This window comes from Rhea pennata, chromosome 3 (genome assembly GCF_028389875.1).
Source record: "Rhea pennata isolate bPtePen1 chromosome 3, bPtePen1.pri, whole genome shotgun sequence".
Taxonomy (NCBI): Eukaryota; Metazoa; Chordata; class Aves; order Rheiformes; family Rheidae; genus Rhea; species Rhea pennata.
Window position 1 is genome coordinate 12,169,544 of NC_084665.1, and position 18,216 is coordinate 12,187,759.

At 42.0% G+C, this 18,216-nt stretch overlaps 1 protein-coding gene and 1 long non-coding RNA gene across 4 annotated transcripts; one reads left to right on the forward strand and one right to left on the reverse strand.

The window, feature by feature from the left end:
- Nucleotides 1-1,072: 1,072 nt before the first annotated feature.
- TAF1A (TATA-box binding protein associated factor, RNA polymerase I subunit A) lies at nucleotides 1,073-15,058 on the reverse strand. Of its 3 annotated transcripts, none has more exons than XM_062573519.1 (10): nucleotides 14,969-15,058; nucleotides 13,092-13,261; nucleotides 11,785-11,898; nucleotides 8,688-8,886; nucleotides 7,701-7,831; nucleotides 6,666-6,824; nucleotides 5,465-5,531; nucleotides 4,334-4,454; nucleotides 3,398-3,558; nucleotides 1,073-2,181 (listed from the first exon to the last, which is right to left on the reverse strand). In XM_062573519.1, exons 2-10 carry the CDS (start codon nucleotides 13,188-13,190, stop codon nucleotides 2,039-2,041), a joined length of 1,194 nt encoding a protein of 397 aa, XP_062429503.1. In that variant the 5' UTR covers nucleotides 13,191-13,261; nucleotides 14,969-15,058; the 3' UTR covers nucleotides 1,073-2,038. The 3 variants fall into 3 exon arrangements, with proteins under 3 accessions (XP_062429503.1, XP_062429502.1, XP_062429504.1); XM_062573518.1 differs by lacking the exon at nucleotides 14,969-15,058 and adding an exon at nucleotides 14,682-14,845; XM_062573520.1 differs by lacking the exons at nucleotides 4,334-4,454; nucleotides 14,969-15,058 and adding an exon at nucleotides 14,682-14,845.
- A 281-nt stretch (nucleotides 15,059-15,339) lies between these two features.
- On the forward strand, nucleotides 15,340-17,262 carry LOC134139126 (uncharacterized). The gene is made up of 3 exons (XR_009958072.1): nucleotides 15,340-15,506; nucleotides 15,798-15,861; nucleotides 17,121-17,262. It is a non-coding gene; the product is annotated as an uncharacterized LOC134139126 (long non-coding RNA).
- The last annotated feature ends 954 nt before the right edge of the window (nucleotides 17,263-18,216 follow it).

The window sequence follows — 18,216 nt, forward strand, 5'->3', positions numbered from 1 at the left end:
TCTCTCCTCTCCCTAACCCAGTGGATTTGAGGTAAGACAGTGTTTGCAAACATGCTATTTCCAAAGCTTAGGTCTGAGATCACTTAAAGTTGACAACAGTTACAACCAAGATCACAGTAGAAAGCTTCAAGCACAGTTAACAGAGACTTCAAAGGCATCAGACTGCTCTTTGTACTCTCATTCTCCTCACCTCTACTCAGATCTTTGCTGCTTTGGTTCCCATTTCTTCCTCAGAGGAGAACGACTCTCAGCTGCTACAAGGTATACACATTTTCCACAGGCAGCTAAAGGGATAGAGGGAAAATTATGTGGTAGCTCTCAACAAGCAGCAGTGACTCTAGCATTCAATTCCTTTACTATTCCAGAGTAGTCATTTGCACCTTTTGTTAAAAAAAAAAAAAAAAAAAAAAAAAAGAGTCTGAAATCAAAGGCCACTTTTCCTATAAAAGATTTTGTACTTGAAGACTCAAAGGGCTCATATCCTGAGGCTAATCCCTTCTCCCTGTGTAAATCAACAGTTCTAAAATACTTATTCCTAAACTGATCTCTTGAAACCCTCTTCTTTTGAAAGAAAGGTTCAGGAAAAACAACTTCTCACAAGAGCATTAGAAAAAAAACCTAAGTTACAATTAAACTTTTAACTCTAATATTAACCAAATCTCAAGTTTTATACAGTGAGATGATCTGCCCTGATGTTTTACCACACTAGCTTGTTACCACACGGCTTTGTAAAGCTACTCAAAACTGAGTGGAAGATCTCCAGCAAAATGCTGAGTATTACAGATTGAGCAGCATTGCTAGTGAGTCAGAACTAAGCTAGCAGTGAGATCAAGAGTCACTTGGATAATTGTTAATTTTTAGATTAAGTATGAAGTTATGACAGGCAGTTCACTTCATGTTTAAGACTCAAAGCACATTTCACAAAACTCAACAATAACCTAGACCAAATTCCCAGATAACAAACACTCAGCTTTTAAAGTACAACTACTCTCATCCATATACTACGCCCTGTCCAAGACACCCCTTGTGCTGGTTCATCCACCAGAGTTCTATGGAGCTGCCATTTGCAAAGTTAAAACAGAAACACGTATTTAATTTTTTTTTTTTGAAGTAAAAAGGAAAACAAAACAAAACTGTACAGCTAGTTTGTAACAACACATTAACATCTGCTTTCCAGAAAGAGTAACAGCACGTATTTCAACTGTAACGAGCAGGACTACAAGAAGGTTGTAGCAAACCTCTTCCATCAGGTAGTGAAGTTTTTGGTAGTCCTGTTTCTTTGCTCTCTCAAAGCACCGTGACACCAGCTTTCTTCTGTAGCCATGCAATTGAGATGACCTTTCCCTCCCTCCTATTAGGAAGGAAGTGAAAGCATTTCCCAAACCAGACACAACCCACAAGCATAACATTTAAAACGTAGTTTTGGATATGTTTAAGTGCATCATCCACTTGAACAAACTGCAGTAGAACTTCACTACCTATAATTCTACTAAATTACTGTGCAAGAATACAATATAGGCCTCATTTTCCATTTACTTCATGAAAATTAATTATAAGCAGCAAGTTATGTAACCTTTACAGGTTGAGAAGTATATTTTTGCACTGCATCACACAGCATTCCTAGGTTTAGACACTCCTACTTATTATGAATACTGCAGCTAACCCTAAATGGATTTAAACTACATTCCCACAGCTATTTAAATCAGTTTCTCTGTATCTAAATACAATAGGAATCAACCCTACTATACTACCGCCACAGAAATTCTGCTCCATAATTAAATATTTAAAGATTTATTTGAAAACAATTTTGTTTGCATTTCACAAAAGTTAGACTAATATTAAAAGAAATCCTTTAACCTTACGGGTGGACATAAATTAATTTCATTACAAAATAAATACAAACCAAATTGTTTACAGAAACACACAAGAAGTCCAGCACCGAGCTGATAGGGCTTGCCTAGAAGTTTTAGAGCAGCACTGATACAGAACCCAGTTTCACAGAGAAGAAAAAGTACAGCGAGAATCTTAGGATGTCTAATCAATTTTGTATAGAAGAATCTGAAAGACCAGATATTCTCAGGTAGACAGGACTGTGCTTATTCACAAATTTCTTCAGTGTCCGAAATCTTTTCTTCTTATCTTTACAGCCTTGGTGTGATACATATTTAAAGTACTTGCAATCTAATAGGAAAAAAAAAAAAAAAGTGATGTAAGTTATACCAATATACACATACAAGCCAATACAAAATGTTCCATCTTTTTCAAAAATGGCATTATATTTACAAACAAGCATCTTAGCAAAGTTTTTCAGTAACAAAGCATTATAACCCAAGACAGGCACGTTAGAGGCACAACTGCAGCTTTAAATAATTAGTCCTCATTTGATCCATAAAACATATACCTATTCTGCAAGACACAGCATATGCTTCTTTCATTTTACTCTTCAGATATATTAGAGAGTAAGATTTAAAAGTGTAAAGAAGCATTTATTTCAGACATTAAAGTATTATCTTGGATAAATAAAATACAGGTTCATACAAGCCTTTATTTTACATCAATAAGCATAGATAGCTTCGTTAAAGAAAGTCACCACTGGAACCATCTTATTAGTTATCTAGAGATAAAAGCTAGGAGACATCTGATAACATTTTATTGAAAACAAAACAAAAAAAAACAACAAAAAAAAAGCTCTCAATATAAGAAATTGTTTTATGAAGTCCAGAAGGTATTCATTACAGTAAAGTTGACAAAGAACAAAGTGATCCTCCAGAAGTCCAAACTTGTCTACAAGCCATGCTCTCTACACCATTTTCTCATTCTTAGCTCAACGGCTGCTGCTTGATTTGATCTTCCACTTGGTTTTGTCAGTGTTTTAAAGAATGCTACAAAGGAGGTTATGATCTTCATGACCTTCCTATTTAAATTGCTGACAGTTTACACTCAAGGCCTCCCGCCTCCTCTTTCTTATACTATGATATGCTCATGATCTGTAAGCACTGTCTGCTCTCCAATATTTGCTGGGGAACTGCCTAGGCTGGCATCCAGCAAGTAAAGTCTCCATAGTCCTCACAACATTCACTCAGGAGCATGTTGTGTATTTCTGAAACTGTGGTTTCAAGGTTATAAACAAGAACAGGATAACTAGTACTATGACTGCTCAACAAGGCCAAATAAAATAGAACTTCAAACCAGGATGAAACAAGTTATGTGAAACATGTCTCACTGACAAATATCAAACCATTTTGGACATTTTTCTCATGTTCAGCTTCAGAGAGGACAATCTTCCCTAGACGTATGAAATTATCTTTCTTCCAGGGTGTAGATCAGATGCATGCCATTTCATTAGGACTAGAACTAGACAGTATTTCTGGAGTGAAAAGAAAATATTTAATATTACCCTTTCCCAGTAAGATTCCAGCCACCAGAGCTTTTTCATACGCAAGGCTTTCATCGTCCTGCCAATTCCTTTTTGCCAAGTAGCGGCTAAAATGGAAGGCTGGCCACCAGTCCTTTCTGGAGTTCCACTCCTGCTTGATCCAGTCAAGATGCTTCTCAGAGCTTGAAAAAGGTGAAACAAGTTACAGAAGAATTTAAATTGGGCTGAGATGATGATGGGGGGGGGGAGGGCAGGAATTTTTATAATCTGCTCACTACAGGTTTCAAAAACTGCTAGCATAGATGCATTGACTTTGCATTGCAGACTGAAACACTGAACTAGGTAGAAATATCCACTTTTTCTTTTTTAAATCCCTGGAAATGCTATTGAGGCAGAAGGTGAATTCTAGCAGTTTCTAGACTCTACAGTGACACAGATTATGGTGAAACAAAGTAAGCTTTTGACTTGTGTGCCAGTTTGTCAATAGTAATAAGAATTTCTTTAAATTTGTCAGCAAGTTAGTATTATGATTTTTTTTAAGAATTTTTAAGAACTCAAGGACTAGCTTATGCCAGAGACTTACCCCAATAACTGTTACACAATAAAGACTTTAAACTAAGCATTTTAGAAATGAAAGCCAACTACAATATGCAAGTGATATTCCATAAATGAGCAAGACATTCAGTATATTTCAAGATACTCTGAAGCTGTGTCTTCAAACACAAAACTGCAAGTAAAGAGTATCACACCGTTTTTACCAGCTGTATACATCAACACTCCTAGCTCTAATACACACTGCACCCAAGCACAAAACTCACGAGCAGGCCAGCTCACTCTTCTATTCATCAGCATGGAAGACACACTTGAAGTTTGTCATTTTGTTAAAGAGTCCAAAGCTGGAGACCAGACACACTCAGGTTTGGTTTTGGTATGTTTTATCAGAGATACTATACTTACATTATAATTTGTTTAACTTGTCTTGCCAAACAACTCCATGCTTTTACGTTTTCCTTCCACCCAGCATAATCCAAAGCTGCAAAAATAACCTCTAGCCCCAGTCGACGTTTTTTTCTTTTCTCTGAAATTAAATTAGGCTGAACTCATTAGTAAGCAAAGTGAAATCTAGTCCTCTATTCATCCTCCCTTCCTATGCATTGCTACTTTCCTTATTACCAATGGTTCCTCCCTTCTACCTACTACCTCATTCAAGAGGCGAAGTAAAGGAAGACTTCCCAGGTCTAGAGCGCAATTCATATCAGGAGACACTCCGTCCCTACTCCCATTCTGCTCAAATATTGCTCATAGAACTGCCTGCCCGCCCCACATTGCCCTTGCTTGCAGCATGGCTGCTGCTTCCAAAGCTCACTAATCAATGCTCTCAGCTGGAGCTGCTGTTCAATTTATTCTGCCCATGGGAACTGAGCACTGTGCCTCTGCGACATTTCAAGTCCTGAGATGCTATCGAGAGAAACAAAATAAAAAAACAAACAAAACAAAAAAAGCACATCTGGGACTGATATGAATAAAATGGGCATTTCACATCAGCAACTACATATCAGAGATAAGTTAACTTATCACCATGGAAAAATAGTCTCCAGTTTGGAAGACATTTCTATCAGCCTGAAGGTAAAATTCCTTTGAAGAGAATAAAGATTCTTTCGGTTTTCTCTGATCAATAACACTGATCTAAGGCATAAGTCCATTTCCAGTTTTTCAGAAGAAAAGAATTAGAGGAATTAGAGACCCCAAAAACAGAACAGTAAGTCTGGCAATTCAGACTACGGTACCTCAAAATACGTGTGTGTGCCTATATACATATATATATGTATGTATATATTTGATAACCTAGACATGTTACAACATTTTGCTTTGATCAGTCTTTCAACTTAGAAAAGCATTTGTTTACAGAAGGTTGTAAATGCCTACTGCAGCAGCTGACTTTAAGTTCCTATGATCTGAAAGTTGCGGATTTTTTTTTACATCAGAACTACTTTAAAGAGCAGACAGAAGGCTATAAAAATAATTTCAGAATATCATTAGATATCAGATTAACATTAAGGAAAAGAGCAAAGATATTTAAAGACTTACTTGATTTCTGAAGCATGGTGTTAAAATCTATCATTAGTTCATGAGAGGGAACAATATCATGCAAAATCTGAAAAAGAACAAAAACCAGAGACATTACTTCTGATATAAAAGCTTTCAAAGATTTATCTTGGTTAGGCAGAAGCACAAGCTTCAGGTTTTTTGGTATTTTTTAAAGAAAAATTAAGTAATCAGGTATCTTACACCTTGATATAACAAATTTTGAAGCTCTGTGACACTATCCCGTGACATGATAGATGAAATACCTTGATGGGAGTCAAGAAATCTTGCACATAATAAATATAACATTCTCTAGAAGCAGCCCAAATCTACATCCAGTATCTCCTCTCTAGAGGGCGATATCTTCTTCCTAGGCCAATTCTAGCTCCCCTGTTTACTGCTCTGTGCATTGGATAATGGTTTCAGGATCTGTCAGATCAATTATTTGATTTGTCATTATCTTGTAAAAGACTGGCTTATAAAACCACTGCTGAACCACTAGGAAACTAGAATTTTATTCCCACAGGCTAAATCTCAACTTTACGAAGCTGCGTTAAAGCTTCTGCCCTAGTGAAAGCGTTTTAGTACCATCAAGTGGCAAAAGAGATAATAAAACATTTTTGGCAAAAAATTTCCAAGATCAGTGAGCAAGGACAAGGAAAGTGGGGATTCAAAAGCAACTATACAAAAGTTTAAGATAGCAAGGTCTTCTTTGTCAACAGTCAGCAGAAACAAGGTTGTACTGTAGCTTAAAGGTATGGCTCACTGAAAACAAGCAGAGAAACTAATTGCTAGACAATTGCGAAGAAAACAAGTACCCAGTCACTTCTTAAATACAATAAAGTTCAAACTGTAACAGAAATCAACACGTCACATTCAAAACTGCTGGTACAGACTTCTGGACCATATAAACATCCTCTCTGAGCTTAGAGTTATTGACTTAAGGAAGTTGTGGTGTGTCAAGTTACACAAGCAGAACAGAAATTTGAATTCAAGCTACCAGAAGGAAGGAAGATAGTAAAAGATGCTGCTTGTTCCACTCATCAGCATTCCTCCACCTGCCTTTCCTCCAGTTGTCTACTTCCCACAGAGAACGTAACAGGGCAAATAAAGTAACAGAAGCACAGCTGAACAAACAGTCAGATCATCACACAACATGAACAACTATATACTATATACTTGTATATATATACATAATATATACCTTAAGCACAGATATCAATGACTTCTTTGGTTCACCATGTCTCTTTAGGAACTGATAGAAGTAAACATGAGCATTGGGATTAGCAGGAAACTTTGAGTTGTAGGCATATTCACTTAATACTTGGCGGGCTTCATCATGCTCCCCATAGAACTCCAACAACTAAGAAAAGATAAGTCTGTCATTTGTTTGCCACATATTGGCAATAAAACTCCTACAACTAATTTTGAGTTGCCATAGAATTGTCCAGTAGCAGAGTCTGTATCTAACAATATAGGATATTAGAACAGAATAGGATCAGTGTATTTTAATGTTACTGGTCTCTAGCACTACTGCTCTTATCACAGGCAGACAAAAATTCACATATAGAAGCAGCTATGGAGAAAATTCCTTTAGCACTTATCTGTTTAAGAATTACCATCATTTGTTCATGAGGAAAAGACACTGAAGCAGCCTACCATGTCTTTTAAGAGAAAATACAATGAGAGAACTTGGCAGTTGTCATCACCTAGTAAAATTCCTTAAGATGTGGTAAGTCAGAGCTTATCAATAATTACAAATATTAAGTAATTTCAAAGTGATTTTAATTTTATTTCCTGATGAGAATTTCTAAGTGGATATTTAAAAGAAAATGAAGGATTGCATGCTTGGTGTCTTTAAGTAAGGTTTAGTATAGTCAGAAAAAAAACAATTCCTTTCTCATTGTCCTGCCAAAGAATTTGTGTTCAGAAATTCAGAAAAGCAGCTGTGCCCCAATTTCTCTACCAATACCACTCTAAAAACAAAATCTGCATGTTGGCCATCTTTTTATTGGCAAGGGATAGATAAAACCCTGTTTGTATTCTATACAGGCTCTGCTGTTGCTCTGAATCAAAGCCAATGAGATGCATGTACCAGACATGTTTCTTTTAGAAAAATATTTCACTGTCATCCATGTATATATAACAAACCTGCAAACATATCTTACTCTGACAGTGAGGGAAAAAAAAAAATCAAACAAGGAAACACAAAACTAAGATCTGTAAAACGTGCTCTTACATCTACACAGCATTTCACAAACAGATCCCAGACTCCAGGTATTTGAATGATATCCTTTAAGTTCACTGCTGCCTTCCGGAAGGAACTGTGCATTTCCTGTTCAACAGATAAGTCTTCAAATCCATCCTTATCTACCAAAATATGACAGAAAGCCACAATGTTAGCTTTGTTAATCAAGAGGTGGTACACCTGAGATGATCGCATTTTGCTAAGGACTTCATTCACAGAACTTCTAAGAAAGCAAATTAAAAAAAAAAAAAATCCTCAGAGCCAACCCTCAGTATCAGAGCAACAAAAAATTTCCACTGTTCTGCATTCACATTTATATTCACCAAATTGACTCATCAGACATGAGAGACACTGTTTGAAGAAAAGACACTACCAATACAAAGTCTACAAATCAAACTCAGTATTGAGTTTTTGATAGAAATAAGTAGTGATCCAATGCAAATAATAACACACAGCCAGCAGGTATCTGCAGGGTTAGAGGCCGTGCACAAGCAGCAGCCCACATAATGCTATCATTAAAAAGAAAACCCAAACACACACAGTTTTTATGTTAGCACTCAAAATTGTAGCAGCAGTCACAAACCCTCAGGCACACGAGGGTTTCACAATCCTCTACAGCCACTGCTGCAGATGGATACAGGCCTTGGGCAATGGTTTTAAGTGATACTGGATAGATACAAGACCTGAGAGGATGGCAGGGAATGTTACTTTGTTTCAGAACAGCATTTCAAGACACCTTAAAATGTGCCAAGAAATTCACTGGTCAGTGTGTCTTCCCAGCACCACCATCACTGGTGATATAGAATTATGTACCATTTGTACTCTGAACTTCTGAAGTCCCTTTGGTGCCTTATTATGCAGATAACGGTAGAAGAGCAGCCCACATTAAAAAAAAAATATTAATTCAAACCATGGTGCTCACAAGAATAAGCAAGTTGAAGTTTACAGCTCAGTACAGAAAGCTGTACTAGGACTTACTATACTCTAGCAGGACATTCTTCTGCTTAGACCAGCTATAGTAGTCCAACAGTCCTCTGTAAGCCTGAATCAGTTTCAGTTCTTTATCCTGAGCATTTGTTTGCTCTCCAAATCTCCAGCTTTCTGCCAGGGACAAGTTTTGGTAGGCTTCATCTGTTCGTCCATTACAAAGGAGATGAAATGCATGCTCTAAACAGACCTACAATTCAAACAGTCCATACCACAGCATTTCACATCATAAATGGGGGGAATCTTATCAAGGGAGCAAAGTTTTATATAGATGTACAAGGACAGAAAAGAGCCTAACTACTGAAATCCATATAAAGTATTCCAAATACATTGTTAGTAAAATTATTTAATTAGAATTGCATTTTACATGTATTCTCTCATCCAAAGAGTATCTTTATAGGAAATTTTGGAGAAAAATGCAGGAATGTAAGAATACAAACGCCCCTGGAAGAGGTGAGGGCAGGGGTGTACCAAGAACCTAAGCAATTCTTTATCTGTCCGAAGATGCTGGAAGAACATGAATGAAAACGATCTATGGGATACTAAGTGAGTTCCTGGGAAGTGAGAGGGCTAAAGCTTATGCTAGTTTGTGAGGTAGAATATCACCAACCCAGGTGGTCTATATCCAGTGGTACTTATCGAAAGCATTGCTTGTCATTAGTCAATGCTGTAGCTATTTTGAAGATCCAGAAATGACCTGAGGAAATCTTGTCAGGTTCATATTTGCCAAGTTTTTCATTTGGTTACCCAGCTGCAGCACACCTGAAAAAGGGATGTCTTACTACCCTATCACGTTGATCAGGCAAAAGTCTGAGTCTTAAGCTGCTGAAGACCTTTGCTAGAAGTTCTTCACAAGAGATTACTAGAACTAGTACAGTAAGAAAAACAGAAACATTGTCACAGATTAGAAACAGTCAGGAAGACCAAAATAATGTATGTTTGAATCAGCCATCATGGACAAAGAACAACAGCTGGGTGACACAAGGGTCTACTGTATAAGGCCTACTGTTTTACACAGATATTAATTACTTAAAAAGTGAATAAATAATGATGGCATAGTTTAGTCATAGAATCATAGAATCAGTAAGGTTGGAAGGGACCTCTGGAGAACATCTAGTCCAGAGGCCCCTGCTCAGCAGGGTCACATAGAGCATGTTAGACAGGGTTGCATCCAGGCAGGCCTTGAAGATCTCCAGAGAAGGAGACTCCACAACCTCTCTGGGCAACCTGCTCCAGGGCTCTGTCACTCTCACAGGGAAGAAATTCCCCCTCACGCTCAGGCAGAACTTCCTGTGCTTCAGTTTCTGCCCATTGCCTCTTGTCCTGTCACACGGGACAACTGAAAAGAGTTTGTCCCCGTCCCCTTGACACCCTCCCTTCAGGTACTTGTACACATTGATCAGATCCCCCCTAGGTCTTCTCTTCCCCAGGCTGAACAGGCCCAGCTCTCGCAGCCATTCATCACAGGGCAGGTGCTCCAGCCCTCTTATCATCTCTGTAGCCCTACACTGGACTCTCTCGAGTAGCTCCATGTCTCTCTTGTAGTGGGGAGCCCAGAACTGGACGCAGTACTCGAGGTGAGGCCTCCCCAGGGCTGAGTAGAGGGGCAGGATCACCTCCCTCCACCTGCTGGCAACACTCTTCCTAATGTGCCTCAGGAGACCACTGGCCTTCTTGGCCACAAGGGCACATTGCTGGCTCATGGTCAGCTTGTCATCCACCAGCACTCGCAGGTCCTTCTCTGCAGAGCTGCTCTCCAGCACAGGTCAGCCCCCAGCTTGTACTGGTGCCTAGGGCTTTTTTCCTTAGGTGCAGGACTCCGCACTCGCCCTTGTTGAACCTCATGAGGTTCCTCTCTGCCCAGCTCTCCAGCCTGTCCAGGTCTCTCTGAATGGCAGCACAGCCCTCAGGTGTGTCAGCCACTCCTCCCAGCTTGATGTCATCAGCAAACTTGCTGAGGAGGCACTCTGTCCCCTCACCCAGCTCATTGATGAAAAGGTTGATCGGGATGGGACCCAGTACTGACCCCTGGGGGACTCCACTAGCCACAGGCCTCCAACTAGACTCCACACCACTGCTGATGACCCTCTGAGCTCTGCGTTTCAGCGAGTTCTCAATCCACCTCACTGTCCACTCGTCTAACCCACACTTCCTGAGCTTCTCTGGGAGGATGTTACGGGAGACAGTGTCAAAAGCCTTGCTGAAGTCAAGGTCCACAACGTTCACTGCTCTCCCCTCATCTACCCAGCCAGGTAAGTCTTCCTTTCTCCAGACTTTCTCCCTCATGTCCAGGCTGCAGGATTCATGAGGGCTCCCTTAGCAGTGAAGACTGAAGCAAAGGAGGCATTCAGTAACTCTGCCTTCTTTGTATCCCTTGTCATCAGGGTCCCCGCCCCATTCAGTAGCAGGCCCACGTTTTCCCTAGTCCTCCTCTTGCTGCTGATGTATTTGAAGAAGCCCTTCCTATGGTCCTTGACATCCCTTGCCAGACTCAATTCCAGCTGGGCCTTAGCCTTCCTTGCTGCATCTCTACACACTCTGGCTGCATTCCTATAATTCTCCCAAGTAGACTGTCCCTTCTTCCACATTCTGTGTGTTTTCTTCTTCTGTCTGAATTTGGCCAAGAGCTCCTTGCTCACCCATGCAGGTCTCCTGCCCCTTTTGCTGCACTTCTTACTCATAGGGATGCACTGCTCTTGAAAGGTGCACAGTGGCCAAATGAAGCACTACAAAGAAAACTTTGCAAATGTTAGCATGAAATTAGATGTTGCTGATAAAGCTGGGGCACATGTGAAAATCAGTTTATAGAGATTTCAAAGTAAATTATTAAGAGATCTAGAGACTACTAAGGATTGACAATATGCAACTGTGATCAAATACATAGACCAATGAGATATCAGTAGATACAGACTAACATAAAAAGCTTCATGCAATTGGTAACACAGAGGTACAATCTTTGACTCCAGTGTCAGTAATACACCCTAAAAGATGTAGAACTTCCTGAAACAAGTACTGAAACATTACTCAAGTAAATGTTTAGATGAACACTTGTGGCAAGTCATTAAGGTTGCATTAAGTACACTCTTACCTTCAAATATCTTTTCACTCCTAAAGTTTTCATCTGTTCTATGAAAGAGTTGAACTCTTTCATGCTGCTATGCGAATGATGGCACAAAATTTCTGTTCCTATTCTCCAAATCAACTATCAGTGAGGCAGGAAAAAGATCAAAAAATAACCTTATTACAAAGAAAGGAAACAATCACCATATATGCAATCCTAGCAAGCTTGTAGCTGCTGTAACATACGAATAAAATATGCATTTGAATTGCAAATTAAAAGCAGAATACTGTGTGTTGTCTACTGATATAATTACTTACATGATCATCTAGTTCATTTTTACAATCATTCAGTGGGTGCATCACAACTGCTCATGAAAAATCCAGCACTTCAGCAAAGCATACGGAAACTGCATGTCTGAAGGTTCCTACTCCTGTTATTAAAAAGTTTGCTTTTCTTTGGTATGTTCCTGCTGAAGTGCAGGGTATACAAAATTCATTAACAACTCAGCTTGATCCCTTTCCTCCTGCTTCTACCTCAGTACCAGTTTGGAGTTTTGTAGGTACTAGAAAAGCTAGTAAAGACCTACATAAGCCACTAACTTTCAAATAGACTCTGACTGACGGCATGCCAGAGGCAAACACATTTACTGCTTTTCCATTTCAGAAGACTACATTAAGATGACTTTTGTTAGATATGCCACTGATGGAATTCACCTGTACAAAGCCCAGTTTTCATCTGTTGTGGCAATGGCTTATGTAAAAAAGCCTGCAAGTCAAGAGAACTTTTCAGGAGCACTGAACACTCCGTTGGGAAGGACATTAGAGACTACAGTAATTTCTCAGAACTCCTGAAAGTCAGATCTCAGCACAACTGAATGCCCAGTAAGATTGATCAACCCCACAGCACAGTGGTACGCTTGTGCAGATGCCAATCCAACACACTTTTAATGAGTAATCAGGCAACATATTGCCTTGAACATCACCAATAACAAAGTCTGGTGTACTTTCTGCAGCCTGTTATCCAAGACTTTCCACTTGAACAGCTGCTTATACTGACAGTCTTTGCCTTTGTAGTGCCATGCTCAAATCCATATGTTCTCTGTTATACAACGATCTTTTTTTCTATTTTTTCTTTTTTTTTTAATAAAGGAACTTACTTAGCTTATGAAAGTCTCCAGACTTTTCAGGTCTTATCTTTGACATTTTTTCCTATATCAAGCCCATGGAATTTATTTAATTAATACAAATGTTAGTGCTGAAGTACTATAGCTGCTTCTTGCAATTATTTTTTTTCAACTGCAAAAGAATTCCAATAAAGAATGTTGACTCACTTACCTCTGAAGGACTCATGTATTCTGTAGAGAAGTCTTTCTCCAATGACTCAATATAGAAGGTCAGAAACTCTGCAGCCCTCTTCCACTGCTTTTGTAGCATAGCATCCTGAATATAACTTAAGCACGCTTCCTTGCTCTTCCTGAAGTTTAATTTGTGTTCATGGGAAGTTGCTACAAATAAACAAAAAGTCTTCATTTAAATAACAACATGCCTACCATTTCAATGTGTCTTTTTATCAAAAAAGGAAAAAAAGATTTCTCAGACATCACAGAAACTGATCTTCACTCATATAGCTTTGAAGGTAAACACACCTACTTTCTGAAAAAACTGACAAAAGAGAGCAACAGATTATTGCAAAAGCTGGAAATACAATGTAACATAGCATTTTCACAAACAACATGGAGATGAAGACACTTCTGAAATGGCCAAGGACTAGCTGTCCTAGCACTACTTCCCTAGAGGTATTAGAAAACCACAGTGCTCTGAAAACTTAGTATTGTTTTCTGATATCGGGGGGGGGGGGCATTAAAAACAAAAAGCAAAACAGGAAGATGCATGCAGCAAACTATTGTCTCGTGATTAAAAAAAATGGGAAGGAGGCCACTTACCCCTTTTACATACATGGGGCAAGACACTGGTTCACCTTCGTTATTGCACAAAATTGAACCCATTTCCACATCTTTTCAAAGCCCATGGCTAAGTAATATTTGCATGCCACGATCTAACATGCCCCTGCAACAATTTTCAAGTCACAAAATCCTTTTGTAAAGAAGGTTCAGAGCTGGCCAAACCAGCTTCTATATGAATGCTGTATGCAAAGCAGTAACTCAAATATAAGTTGGCAGCACTTTTATTACAGTGCATTGTATAAAACCACCTCTAACCAACCTACCCAAGATTATATCCACTATTCTAAGAGAAGCTTCTTGAAGTAGAGCAATAGTGTCTTCACACTTGGGCTAACATTTAAATTACTTGAACTTCACAGGTTCCAACTACTTAGAATAGAAAAACACAATGAACATTGAAAGATTAAATATATCAAGGACTGTGGCTACTGTAGGTCAGCCCTATCACATAAGCTGCTGAGAAGTCTCCTGATTTGATGTAAAGGCTCTGCTAAGTGTTTCTCTACAAAAGCATCTTGAAACAAGAACTTTGCTAGAGGTTTGCTGTACCTTTGTTACCAGTCATTTCATCTACCCTTACTTTACTAACAGCGAAAATGCAGAACAAGCCACGTGCAGCTCATTACACAGAGAAATGGAGAAACAACACGGGGATGCTGACATTACAGCCGTCAGCGTCGAGGCACCCGCACCCGCGAGGCTGCCCGCGTGGAGGGCACTGAGAGGGTGAACACTGCCACGGGAGTCACCGGTCACTACCGCTCAACCGCGGCCCCGCAGCGCGGAGCGCCTCGGAGGCCGCCAGGCTCCGAGCACGGAGCTCGCTCCCTTCACGGGGGAGCGGCGCAGGCTGCCCGCCGAAGGGAGGCGGCGGGGAGCTCCTCCCGCAGGCCGCGGAGCGCCAGGCGCTGCAGGGGCCCGCGGGGGCGGCCGCCGCCGCGCCGCGCCGCTCCGCCCTTACCCGGCCGGTAGAGGTGCGGCGGCAGGAAGGGCAGGTGCAGGGCCGGCAGCAGGGCGCTGCCCGCCTGCGCGGCGGGGCACGGCGCCGCCCGCTCCACGAAGCCGTCCATGGCCCGCCGGAAGGGGCCGTTGCCGCGGCCGCTAACGGCGCCGCGGCGCGAGCCGCCCTCGCGGGACCCGCCACGCGGCTGGTGGGTGGCACCGCCCGGCGCCAGCGGCCATCTTTGACCCTGGCGGCCGCTTCGGGGGGGGGGGGGGGGGGGGAGTCTCGCCACGCGGCGACCTGACCAGAGGTGCAGCCAGCCTAATCCGAGCTGAGCCGCCAAGGATCCTCCGCCCCGGAGAGCTTAACCGGAGCTCGGCTGAGAGATGACAACCTCTTCCCGCCCCACAAAGGCTCTTCCACCGTGCGCGCCGCATTGCCCGTGTTAGCAGGCGCATGCGCCCTGTTGAACCTGGGCCCCTTCGCCGCCATGATGAAACGGGGAACTCTGCCTCTCGCGCCTGCGCGATGAAGCACTTGGGCAGCTGCGTCACCGGGGGGGGGGAAGTGCCTCATGCGCCTGCGTAGTGGGGTGTGTGCGGGGAGGTCTGGGGGGGCGGGGGTCGTAGGGGTCGTGGTGTCCTGGTACTTTTCTGTGGGTCTGTAATCTAGAAAACCATTCTGCTGCTGGAGAAAAGGACCCCGAGTCAGTTTTGGGCGTTGTAGAGCAACAGTGATGCTGGTGTCTCTGAAGGATACCCATGTTCTGGGTTGTATAAACTTGTGCTGGAACTTGCTTCGTTAAGCCACTTTCAGGAACTGACTTAACCTTTGCGTATTTTGGTATGTTTAAAGTCCTGTTTTCTGAATAAGAATGTACATTTCTTTTCTAAACAATTCTACCAGGGGGAAGGTGAGTAAGTGAAAATACTGGCTCAGATGAAAGCTTCATCTGATCCAGTGTCCTGTCTTCAACTATGATCTAGAACAGGTGTCAAGGGAAAAGTATAAAGCAGGGCAGTTTTTTGTAGTGTTTGAACATTTAATCTCAGTATCATACCCTACTGTGACATTTAATAATTCTACGTGGGAATAACAGAAGTCTCACATTACTGATTTTCTTTGCTCTTTCAGCCTTTCAGATACTGGCCTCTCACAGTCCCTGGTGTTACCACAAGAATGTGATCTTCCCATTGAGGTCCAGAATTTCAGTTCATAAATATTTGGTAATGCTTGTGGATAGTATTAACTCATAGATAGTGTTAATTTATCCAACTAATTTGACTAGAAACCTTCTTTATATTTTTTGTCTACTCTTTATAATCAGCACCTCACATGAGTGTCTCATTGATCACTTGTGTTCCTTAAGTGCAGTTTTGCATCGTACAACGTTTCTGATGTTCTGTTACAGCAATACACTAGTTCCAGTATTTAGCTTCCCCCACTTTATTTCTGAAAGTTCTCACATTTGCTTAATGTAGATGTATGTTTCTCCTATTTTTTTTCTTTGTGTGTGTGTGTGTGTGTGTGTGTCTTTGCTGATTCCTCTGTGAACTTTAACAATTGGTCTTACTCATGAGTATTAGTTTTACGTTTGGTAGTGCAGGGGAGATGGGGAAGCTGTTTTGTTTGTGCCTGTGAACATGTACAGCTCTCTGGATTCCCATGTGCATAATGGGACTACTCTTATACTTGAAACTGAATATACATTTGCAAGATTAGGGTTGAAGACTGAAGGAAATCTTGCCTAAAACATCTAAAATTAAATGAAATATTTCTCTGCTGTGTCACACATTATGGAAAGCTGCGTACATATTGTTATTATGAAATACGCGAAATTGTAGGGAATTCTGAACAGTTGCAGTAGTAAAACCATGTCTATATATATATATATATAGACAGCAAGCTATTCATTATTTCATGATAACGGCAATGACTCGTGCAATAAGTGATCTTGTTTCTCTTCACATCTCACTTTCTTACACTTGTTTTTTATGATCATAGGCACCACTAGTTTTATCTTGGTCTTTTAATAAAGATAACTAGTACTAGTAGGGGATAATCCGAAAGCTATTTCTTCACAAGCAAGTGGACGTAAAGATTAGAATGGGAATTAAGCCACAAGAAACTTTAATGTCAAGGAAAAAATTACTTGTTGTTCATTCTTAGTCTCATACATTGTATGACTTGAATATACTAGTGTCTGTATACAACAGCGTATTAAAATCTTCTAATTTTGCCATGTTTGTATTTCATACTTTTTCAGTAAAATCTGTTTTTATGCTTGTGTTTGGAGTTAACTCTTACAGGGTGTATTTCAAGAGAACTGCAGTTAACAGCTCAGGCTGGTTGTAAGCTGTGATGAAATCCACATTTACATTTTATGAGTTAGACACTCTTAGAGCTTTTCTTCAGATAGTATCAGTAAGGGCAAGTAGGTATCGCCTCATTTTATAGGATGTGAAACAGAGAAGCCTCAACAAAACTCCCGGGAGGCTCCCAGCAATGCTGTGTTCTCCAGCCACGACACTGTGCCAGGCCTTGGGAAAACGTATGTGTGGGCACCTTCCTGAAGGAAGTAGTACTGGATAAATGAACTGTTGCATTCCTGAAGCATATGGGTGTTTCCTTAATCTTGGGATAGATGGGGCTTTAAGGAGTGGCGAGAGGTTTAAGGTCAGTTTAACTATGAGATACCAAAGCCTTTCCTTGCAGGATTAAATTAGGAAGAGAATTTCTGCCCTAATGCCTTTTCATAATGTGATAAAAATATTAAAATGCTCTCAACTGGAGGGAAGGTGGGGAGTAAAAACACAATAGCTATTTTTCAGAGCTCGAGCGGTATTAACTGTGCTTGGCTGTCAGGCGGCGGGGCTCGTGGGGCTGTAGAAGTGAGAGTGTGCAAAGCAAAACCAATAACCTTGAGGATATGATAAGAGCAGGAGCAGCGTCGCTAAGGCAGTCGGCAGCGATGACGGCTAAGTGCCGGCGATAAGAGCCGGCTGCAAGCGGCCGCGGAGGGTCAGCTGCGGCAGGAGCTGCGGAATAACGCCCCAACCGCCGGTGCGAAGCGGGACTGCGGCTGCGGCGCTCTCGAGACGCGCGGCAAAGCAGGGCGCTTCCCCGTGACGGCCGGGCTGCGTGGGGAAGGCGCTCGCTCCCTCCGCCTGCCCCGCGGGGGCCGCGGCGAGCGCTGTGCCCTCTCCCGCCTCGGCTTCTGCCCTCAGGCGGCTCTCGGCGAGGAGCTGACCAGAGTCTGCGGCGGCTCCGCTGCGGGGCGCCCGGCAGCCGCGCCGGGGGGCGGGGGCGACATGGCGGCCGGGGGGGGGTGCGAAATGGCGGCCGGGGGGAGCGGGAGAGGGGGGTGCGAAATGGCGGCCGGGGGGAGCGGGGGGAGGAGGGTCCGGGCGCCGCCCGCCGCCGCGGGCGCGGGTCCCTCCCCGCCGCCTCGCTCCGTCCGTCAATCCCTGCGTCCGTCCGTTCGTCCCTCCCGACGGCGGCGGCGGCCCTGCTGACGTGTCTGCTCCCTCCCTGCCGCCGGCGCCCAGCGATC

Excerpts from the sequence above, each read along its gene's own strand:
- TAF1A (XM_062573518.1), bottom strand. The coding sequence starts at position 14,790 with ATGGACGGCTTCGTGGAGCGGGCGGCGCCGTGCCCCGCCGCGCAGGCG. Across the intron at positions 5,532-6,665 it reads CATTGATATCTGTGCTTAAG|ATTTTGCATGATATTGTTCC; the intron begins GTATATATTATG and ends GTTCTTTTTCAG. Across the intron at positions 4,455-5,464 it reads CACCATGCTTCAGAAATCAA|AGAAAAGAAAAAAACGTCGA; the intron begins GTAAGTCTTTAA and ends ATTTAATTTCAG.